Below are 10,422 nucleotides of genomic sequence, written 5' to 3' on the forward strand. Positions count from 1 at the left end.
AACTCATGGGAAGAGCGGTGACGTGAAGGGATGGAAGCAGCAGGAGAGCATCCCTGAAGGCAGGGGTGAAGTGTTCTGCACACTGAGGTTCTTTGCTCCTCTGGTGAATAGGCGACAGGAAGCTGCCCATGGAGGATGCTCCGTGCACGGATGTGAATGGAGGAGGGTAGCACCGGCTTAGGATGTCCAGAAACCAGGGCATAGGTGAAAAGGAGTAGTAGGACCAGGTCAACACAAAGGATGGCTGTGCCTCTAATATGGTGTGGAGACGAGGGTAGTGGGGTCTGGAGAGGGAAAAAACAGGAAGTCCTATGGGACAGGATGTCTCATTGTGTCCTGGAGAGACTTTCAGGGCTTGGGTGCAGGGGCTCAAACTTTAGGTTTCTGATAAAAGCTCTGGACCCTCCCCCTCCCTTAGAAAAATAAGCACGCAAACCAAATTTTCCATACAATATCAGGGACTTCACGGACACCCTGAAGCACATCCATGGACCTCCATGGACTACAGGTTGGGAATAATCATAGTCACAGTAATTCCAGTAGCATTGTTTGCGGCTTGCTATGCTGCAGGCATAATACTAAGCACTTACATGGATCGCTCAGTCTTGATTCCTTGCCCTTGACATAGGTGCTGTGTTGTGCTCACTCTGCTACAAAACATAGGAAGGCAAAGGGGAGCAGAGAGCCTTGCCCAAAGTCACACAGCTGTTACTTGATTCTTCTCTGCTCATTCCTGTGACCTGTGCAATCAGTGACGTTAAGGTGGTCAGATTTGTCATGGCTGTGTAGGGAATAATTTTCAGGGTGATTCAAGAGGAAGGTGTCCACTTAGAAAGAATTCCATTGGTCCAGGTGATAATGGGCTTCATCAAGGAAAGTAGTTAAAAAAAAAAAAAAGAACCCAATTCAAGTAATGCTTAACAAAATCTTTAGGATATGGAGAGTCAGGATTGAGGGTAGAGTAAGAGAGAGGGAGGAGTCAGGAACATTTCCCAGGATTCTAGCTGACGTTTCCTGCACGGATAGTGGAGGGGGTGGGGTGGGGTGGGGTGGGGTGGGGTGGGGTTGGGTTGAATTCAGGAGCCTCCAACTTGCTGGGGTAAAGGGTGGTGGTGGTGGGCAGTGAAGGTATTTAATTTTGTGCAGAGAAGTTCCTTGGCCCATCCAAGGTCACAGATGAGTGACACTTAGACTCACCCAGTGGTTGGACTATGCTTGTTGATGGGTGGGGGTCAGTAGAATCAAGCAAAATCCTGGCAGAAAGGAATTGAGGGTATATCCCTGCCAGTGTGTCACCCAGGTTATTACAGAGGACTGAGGTGGGCAGGGAGAAAGCGCAACCAGAGGCCGCAGCTGCCCGGAAGGGAGGCATCAATCCTGATGCAGGGCCTGTGCCGGGTGCACGGTGTAGTGATGCAGAGATGAGCAGCTGGAATGGTGGCAGAGCACCTGGCCACTAGGAAGGCTGATCTACCCTCTTTCCCGAACCCTGGAGAAACAGTGAGTTCTTGGGTAAAGTTGGAAAGGATGAGGCCTGATGGGAGCGTGTAACAAAATCGGGTTTTCAGCAAGACCCATCTGGAAGCAGAATGGGTTGCCGTTCCTGCCTCAGCCAGTCTGGGCAGCACTGAGCTGCTAGAGGTGCTCAGGCAGTTGCACAGCCCCTCGTGGCAGGGTCAGTGACAGGAATCCAGATGGGGGCTGGTTGAGATGGAGGCCATAGCTGTTCTCTGGGGGTGGCTGGATGTTTATGGGGGTAGGGATCAGGGTGGGCATGCTGGTGGGCAAGTCCTGAGCCGTATCTGCCCCTGAAGACATGGTTAGCAGAAAGAATGGAGTTGCTTTTGGGGAACTTGATTATGGGAATTTTTTTCTGTCATCCCAACTTAGGATATAAATGTAAAATATGGCATGAGGTTTCCCTGCCATGAGAAAGGTCAGATAATTCTCCATGGTTTACTTTCCAGGTGCTTTTTCTCAAACCTTTCACTTTTTTATTAATTTTGTGCTCTTCACAAGCTCCCTCCCCAAGCCCTTATACTGCCCTCTGCCCCTCACCTAGGGCCTGAGCCATGGAACTGGCCCTAGGGCAGCAGGAACCTGTTGTTTCAGAAGTCGGTGACCTTCGAGGACGTGGCTGTGTACTTCACTCAGACGGAATGGAATGGCCTGTCCCCTGCACAGAGGGCCCTGTACAGGGATGTGATGCTGGAGAATTATGGAAATGTGGCCTCCCTGGGTAAGGCCTCTCTCCCCCTGGGACCCAGACTCTGCCAGTTGGGGTTTCCCGGCTTATTGACCCCTGACAGGTTGCAGGTGGGGTCTGTAGAAATCCTTTACTGAGTCGGAACCCCAGGGGTTGAGATTCCTAATCCCCCTTGAGTTAGGGGTTGCTGGAAAGGGTGAATCCCAAGCCTTTATTGGGCCAATATAGGATTTTGCTGGGACTAGTGTGCACTCTTTATCCATCCTCTAGAAGTTGTGGTTTGGATACAGTGTGGGAAAAAGAAACTTACTGTTCCACAGCATTATCTTCACATTCACCCTCATCTGACCTGCATATCTTGGTCTTTCGGGCTTACAGTCCAGGCCATTCCCAACTCCTCCCACACCTTCTCAGGCACTCCTCCCCCCACCCCGCAACATACACACATACACTTTCCAAGCCATTCCCCCCTTTCCTGTCGTCTTTAGGCATGGGATCCCCTACAGCTCTTATTTTCCCTTCCCATTGCCAAGACAGTTGGAGAAGAGGCTTAAGAACTCATTTCTGGGAGATTATTCACCTCTCTCTCCTCTTTCTTTCCCCCTAAACAGGATTTTCGCTTCTCAAACCTGCTGTGATATTGCAACTGGAGGGAGCAGGTGAGCTGGGGGACCCATCTCCACTGGTGGCTGGAACAGAAATAGGCTCCCAGGGTGTCTGGACTGGTAAGGGACACACAGCTGCCTTTTATGGGGGAGTTAAACTCTTTAGGAAGAAAACCAACGTTAGCAACATATAAGCATGCCACATTTATGAGCCAGCTGTAGAAAATAAAATTTAAATAATGTTGATGATTTATAGAGATATGTACAGTTGAGACCTGATTATTTTTGCAGTTTGCTGTTTCTTTGTAATTCCAAGAACAGATCTTTTTTTCAAATGCCTTATTCTAATTCTTTTCAGTTCTAATTTTGGAATTCTGCCTTTCTCAGATGAAATGAATGGATTCAGTATTTTGGGGTCCTTGCTACTTTCTAAACATTGTACACTTAATGTGATGGATGGAGAATTAACAGTCTTTTTGTACAGAAAGGCAGAATAGCCTGGTGGTTAAAAGTACAGTCTTTGGAGTAGACTTCCCTGAGGTTCAATCCCAACTGCTATTCCTAGTTACAGGATTTCCTAGTTGTGACTTTGAGTAGGTCAGTTATTTGAGTTCTCTAAGATTCAATGTTTTTATCCCTGAAAATGGAATAATAAAATGAGAGAACAGTGCTAGTCTTGTGGGTTGAGGATTACATGAGATAATACATATTAAATGTGTAACTTATAGTGTGTGCTCAGTGAAATATTAGTTTTTATTATTTTTTTTTGTGGAGAAGACAGCTTAAGCTGTGGGAAATAAGGTGGAAGGAAGTGCTCTCAGTTCAGTGCTTCTCAAATGATGTGCAAATGAATCACCTCTGGGTATCTTGTAAATATGCATATTGTCATTTAGTAAGTCTGGCATGGGGCCAAGAGTCTACATTTCTGTTAATTCTCAGGTTCTGCCAATGTATCTGTTTCCCAGATCTTACTTGAAGTAGCAAGCTTCTCATTGGCTTAAACAGAGTAGTTGCCAGACGATTTCCCATTTCTTGTGATTTCCTATTTACTTCTCTGCGTTTGTGGTCCATAAGATTCTCTTGTGTCCTTTCAACGAATCCTCTTATTTATTTACTTAAAAAAACTTTTTTGTAATGTTTGTTTATTTTAGAGAGAGGGAGAGACAGAGCATGAGTGGGGGAGGGGCAGAGAGAGGGAGACACAGAATCCTGAAGCAGGCTCCAGGCTCGAGCTGTCAGCACAGAGCCCCATGTGGGGCTTGAACTCATGGGCCACGAGATTATGACCTGAGCTGAAGTTAGACACTTAACTGATTAAGCCACTCAAGTGTCCCATGAATCCTTTAAAGATTCAGTGGATTTTTGTTCCTTGTAGTCATTCAACCAGATGATTCCTGACAAAGGAAGACATGTTTTGCAAAATCAAGAGTTTAAAGCACATTGCATATAATATGGAGGAAGCTCCATATAATCGTGGATCTCCTCAAAGGAGTCTGGATTTCATTCCATAGGCAACAGACAATCCTGAAGTCTTTAAAGTTTTTGAATAACCCATCGTGATCTTAGCTGAGAATGGGAACATCAATCCAATTAGTTTGTGTTTGTTAATTGGAGTGAGGAATCAGATGGCTTTTTAGGTAGACAGAAGGGGAAGGCCTAGGGCACAAGGCCCATGTCAGCCGAGTTGATTCTCTGTTAAAAAGCTTCTTCAGAAGGCCCACATAGTGACATCTGTTTATATCTCATTTGCTACAACTGTGTCTTCTGGTCCCCCTACTGCAGGAGAGGGCAGAAAATAGTTTTTAGCTGTAGTTTTTACTGCTACCTCAAACACATTGGAGGCTGTGCTAGTAAGGAAGAAAGGGAGAATGGATACTGGTTAAGAAACCGGTAGCATCTCTCACACTGTAGGATTGGCAAATAGAAGGTCACTAGTATAGAAAAATTGGCAAAGAATATAAATGTTTGATCCACATAAGAAGTACAAATTTAAATCAATGAAAAATCTTCACCCTCAATAGAAAGCAATGAAAAAGAAATTAAAACAGATGTTTCACCTAACATACTTGACATAGGCAGGGTGGGTCTGAAGACCCAGAGAGGGTCTGCAGGGCCAGCAAAGATGGTCCTTGGTTTGAGCAGGATAGAAATCAAGTTGCGAGGCAGGATAAAGTGAAAGCAGAGTTTACTGAATAGCATAAGTGATAGAGTATAGCAGATGAGTGTCTGGGAGACTGAGAAAAGAAAGGAGAGTGAGTCTCTCCTTTGCTCAGGGTCTGGGGTTTCTATTCAGAATGTACATGGCACCCAGGAACTGGTCAGAACAAAGACAAGTGTCCGGGTGTCCTCCATAATTCACTTATTCCCTGCTGCCAGGGGGTTTTGGCATCAGGTGTCTAGAGTCAGTGGTCTGGAAAACATACATGACAGCCTTGCTTAGTCATTCCATAGATGTTACCACCTGTGCTGGAAGAGTGTAAAAAATCATTAACTTCTAACTCACACAGGAAGGACATACATCATTTGTTCCATAAGGCATGTACGTGGCCAAAGTGCAGGTCCTAGAAAGAAGAGAAGCAGGAACAGAAGCAAGTAGTTTTTCATGGAGTCCCCTCAGTTTTCCTCGCTCATACTGAGAACAATTATAGTAAGGGATGGAGAGAATACACCAAACTGGAATAGACTTCTGGAGGTGAATGAGAATCAGTAGTCTTTCTAGAAAGTACTTTAGCGATACATATCAAAAGCCTTTTAAAAGTTTGTCCTCGATAGCCTGGAAATTCCCTCCTAGGGTGTCCTGATAATAATCAGGGATATAAACAAAGATGTACATGCATGGAAGTTCATCATAATTTTATATAATAAAATGTTGGAAATAACCTGAATAATCAGGATAGAGATAATTGATTAAATTAACATGCCTCTTTAGGATGGAATGCTTATTTAGCCATTTTTAAAAATTTTTTTTAAGTTTAAAAAAATTTTTTTTTTTTTTAACGTTTATTTACTTTTGGGACAGAGAGAGACAGAGCATGAACAGGGGAGGGTCAGAGAGAGAGAGGGAGACACAGAATCTGAAACAGGCTCCAGGGTCTGAGCTGTCAGCACAGAGCCCGACGCGGGGCTCGAACACACGAGCTGTGAGATCATGACCTGAGCCGAAGTCAGACGCTTAACCGACTGAGCCACCCAGGCACCCCTTTAAAATATTTTTACAGAATATCTAAAGATACTGGAAAATTATCCTTATTAATGTTAGGAAAGAAAAATATTTTCATTTTTGAAAAAATGTTTTTAGAAGAATGATTGGAAGGAAAATGGTTGAGGGAGGAAATACATCAGAAGATTAGCTGTAGTTGTTGTTAGGTGGTTGTATTTCAGGTAATTTGAATTTTTTTCTTTGCATGTTTCTGATATTAGAGATGAATATTAGTTTTATAATTGGGAAAAGACCAACAGTATTTTGAAAATGCTTGCTAGGGAAATCTAGGTCATTTGGATCTTTTGAGGGAGAAATACTGGGGAAGTGGGCTTATTACATGTGGTTGAGGAGAGATGGGAGATGAAAAAATACAGGCAGCATTTTGAGGCCAATTTTAAGAGATTTGGGAGCAAAGACAGATCCTGGCTCCATTGGAACTGTAGGAATTCTAAAAAGAACGTTAGGGACTGACCACTTTCAGGATTGAGGGAGGAAGTAGAAGGAAAGACCAGGAGAATGCAGCAGTGTTCTGGAGGGGTGGGAAGAGATGGATCAAAGGGATAAAGCGGGCCAAAAGATTGTCTTTTTTTTTTTTTTTAATGTTTATTTTAGAGAGAGGGAGCGCACATGTGCATGCAAAGTGGGGAGGGGCAGAAAGAGAGGGAGAGAGAATCCCAAGCAGGCTCTGTGCTGAGCGTGAGATCATGACTTGAGCCAAAATCAAGAGCTGGACGCTTAACTGACTGAACCACCCAGATGCCCCTAAAGATTGCCTTTGTAAGCAGAGAAAGCAGAAGGTGAAGGAGGAATTTTAGAGAGCCTAGAGTTTAAGTTCCAAGAAAAGAAATAAGATTATTTCTCTTTCACTTCCTGGTGCTGCAAACACTTGCCACCCTCAGCGTTGCTACAAGTTGTTGGATCCTATGCCTTTTCCTTTGTAAGTAGTTTCCATTCTTATTAACCATGGACAGCTGAGAAAAAAACTGCAGCGTGTAGTAAAGTGTGGTGTGATAAAAAGAATGCTCATCTGGTGGAGAAGACCTAGGATTTTGTTCTACTGCTGTCACTTTTAACTTTTATGTTACTGGAACATCATCTTAAATCATTCATGCTCAAAACTGTACAGAGAGTGTATAAAGCACACTGGAGAAACAAGTCGCTGAAACTTCCTGTGCCAGATTGCTCGGTTTCTTGTGTATTCTTCCAGTAGTTTTCTAGGCATACATATACAAATCTATATGTATTTATTATCCCGTTTTATTTTCCTTTATAGAAATGGAATCTAATTTATATCCGTTTCTCAACTTGTTTTTCCATTTAACAGTGTATCTTGGACATCTTTTCAGGTCAGCATATATGGATTGATTGATTGATTGATTGCCAACTATATATTATTCCATCTTATGGATGCACCTTAGATTCTTTGACCTAGTGTGGTGACTGTCAAGAAATCCTGATTAACTATGATTCTTTATTACTTTTACCACCATTCTTTTTTTTTTTCTAACATGGTTCTTACATGATATTTTGTTTTCTGTTTTTTTTTTTTTATAGTAGATATTGAGAGCCAGACTGACAATAACTTGACAAAGGAAATATATAAAGAAACACATAGTACATCATTTGAACTTCAGAGGGACTTTTTCCAGGAAACAGACTTTTCAGAAGCCTGTATTCTAGAGAAACAGCAGGAAGTCCATTTAGTAGGAAGCATGAAGAAAGAAAACAGCAGCATCATTGATGCAACGGTGAAAGACAACACCAGCCCCGTGGAGGAATGTTTCTTTAGTCAGAGTTCAAACTTCTTTCATTGTCACACCGTCACCACTGGACAGCAGCCCCTTGAACATATGGGATTGGAGAAAGGCTTCAGCTTTGATACAAAACTTATTCAGCATGAACTAATTAATTCTGGGGAAAGAACTTTTAAATGTGAAGAATTAGTGGAAACCTTCAGGTGTAACTCTCAGCATCAAAACAGCTACACTGGGGGAAAGCCCTATCAGTGTAAGGAGTGTGGCAAAGCCTTTAGCGTTAATGCAAAATTAATTTGGCATCAAAGACTTCATAGCGGGGAGAAGCCCTTCAAATGTGTGGAGTGTGGGAAAAGCTTCAGTTACAGTTCCCATTATATCACACATCAGACCACCCACAGCGGGGAGAAGCCCTATCAGTGTAAGGTGTGTGGGAAAGCCTTCAGCGTTAATGGGAGTCTGAACAGGCATCAGAGAATCCATACAGGGGAGAAGCCCTATCAGTGCAAGGAGTGTGGAAACGGCTTCAGCTGCAGTTCCGCATATATCACACATCAGAGAGTCCACACTGGGGAGAAGCCTTACGAGTGCACGGACTGTGGGAAAGCTTTCAATGTTAATGCCAAATTAATTCAACATCAGAGAATCCACACTGGAGAGAAACCTTATGAATGTAATGAGTGTGGGAAAGGCTTCAGGTGCAGTTCCCAGCTTAGGCAGCATCAGAGCATCCACACTGGGGAGAAGCCTTATCAGTGTAAAGAGTGTGGAAAAGCCTTCAGTAATAATGCAAAACTCATTCAGCATCAAAGAATCCACACAGGTGAGAAACCCTATGAGTGTACTGAATGTGGAAAAGCCTTTAGTGTCAAAGGGAAGTTAATCCAGCACCAGAGAATCCACACGGGTGAGAAACCCTATGGTTGTAATGAGTGTGGGAAAGCCTTCAGGTGTAACTCTCAGCTGCGGCAGCATCTGAGAATCCACACCGGGGAGAAGCCTTATGAGTGTAATGAGTGTGGAAAGGCCTTCAACGTTAATGCAAAACTAATGCAACATCAGAGGATTCACACTGGGGAGAAACCCTTTGAATGTAATGAGTGTGGGAAATGCTTTACTTCTAAAAGAAACCTACTTGATCATCATCGAATCCATACTGGAGAAAAACCTTACCAATGTAAGGAATGTGGGAAAGCCTTCACTATCAATGCCAAACTAACTAGGCATCAGAGAATACACACTGGGGAGAAACCTTTCAAATGTATGGAATGTGAAAAAGCATTTAGCTGTAGTTCTGACTATATTGTACATCAGAGGATCCATACTGGAGAGAAACCCTTTCAATGTAAGGAGTGTGGAAAAGCCTTCCATGTTAATGCCCATTTAATTCGGCATCAGAGAAGCCACACTGGGGAGAAACCCTTTAGATGTGTGGAGTGTGGAAAAGGGTTCAGCTATAGTTCTGATTGTATAATACATCAGACTGTCCATACTTGGAAGAAACCCTTTGTGTGTAATGTGTGTGGGAAAGCCTTCAGGTTTAGCTTCCAACTTAGTCAGCATCAAAGTGTCCATGGTGAAGGCAAATCTTAATGAGGAGGAGGTGGCAGAAAACTCTCAAGGTTAATGAAATGGATCAAGTATCATCAGATTCCCCCTGGTAGAAAACCCTGAGAGGGAAATGAATGGGGCATCTTCACATGGAAACAAATCTTTTCCATCTTTTAAAATCAAGAATGAGGACTGGTTAAAAAGTAACATCCAAAAGTGAATAGCTTGTTCTATACCAACAACCAATTAGAAAGTATAATGAAAGAACGGATCCCATTCCCAACAGCATCAAGAAAAGTGGATTTTCTTGGGATAAACTTAATTATTATACACAGGTCTATGGAGAAGTAAATCTCCAGTAAGGGCCACAAAAGGAAAAATTAATGGGGAGAGAGAGAAACCTTGTTCTTAGCCAGGAAAACTCAAGATATTCACTCTACCTAAATTTACTTCCCTTTGACAACAAGCATGTATCACTTTTGTAAAGAGGATGAACAATAAAAATTTCCTTAGAAAAGATGAGTACATTTTGTATTTTCATGGAATGGAGAAAACCTTTCCTGAGCACCATATGAAAGCTAGAAACCAACCATAAGCAAACATACCAAAACACTGAGTTTTCAAAATTAAATACATATGTTCTCAATAATTCCAAATACAGTTAAAAGATAAAGCACAAAAAGTGGAAATACCCTTGTAAGTTTTGTGATATAAAAGCTTAATATATAAAAAGGTCTTACAATTAAGAGATAAGTAATATAATAAAGCCCAGAAAATGATACTAGCAGGCAGTTTTTAAAAAGATGTAAAAATGACTAATGAAGAGATGCTCAGGCTCAGTCCTCTAAGGCGTGAAAAACCACGCACACAGTCATACACAGGGAGCCCCCAAACCTCTCTTCCACAGACCCTCCCATAGATACACTTCTGGTCACAGACACAGTGTACCCTACGTATACAGAGACCGTACACTCCCTGAGGCACTGACACCCGCTGCTGCATGCTGTGTAGCTCGAGCTACCGGTGTTGGCCAGGGGTACTATCTGGAGTATTTCAAAGGCACCATTCCTGTTAGAAAGCTAATGATGTGGTGTAGGACCTCAG

General features: G+C 42.9%; 1 protein-coding gene across 24 annotated transcripts in view; it reads left to right on the plus strand.

The window, feature by feature from the left end:
- The window catches only part of ZNF23 (zinc finger protein 23), a 34,340-nt gene extending 24,500 nt beyond the window's left edge, over positions 1-9,840 (plus strand). For 8 of the 24 annotated variants that reach the window (XM_040443023.1, XM_040443027.1, XM_040443026.1 and 5 more), the window contains 3 exons: positions 2,113-2,239; positions 2,818-2,931; positions 7,568-9,840. In XM_040443023.1, coding sequence (XP_040298957.1) covers positions 2,113-2,239; positions 2,818-2,931; positions 7,568-9,360 — 2,034 coding nt within the window. In that variant the 3' untranslated portion in view covers positions 9,361-9,840. Of the gene's footprint in view, positions 1-458; positions 509-1,916; positions 2,240-2,817; positions 2,932-6,912; positions 6,951-7,567 lie in introns of all 24 variants that reach the window. The other 16 variants (XM_040443035.1, XM_040443032.1, XM_040443034.1 and 13 more) reach the window with 10 other exon arrangements.
- The last annotated feature ends 582 nt before the right edge of the window (positions 9,841-10,422 follow it).

This window comes from Herpailurus yagouaroundi, unplaced genomic scaffold (assembly GCF_014898765.1).
Source record: "Herpailurus yagouaroundi ecotype Mexico unplaced genomic scaffold, PumYag 190, whole genome shotgun sequence".
NCBI lineage: Eukaryota > Metazoa > Chordata > Mammalia > Carnivora > Felidae > Herpailurus > Herpailurus yagouaroundi.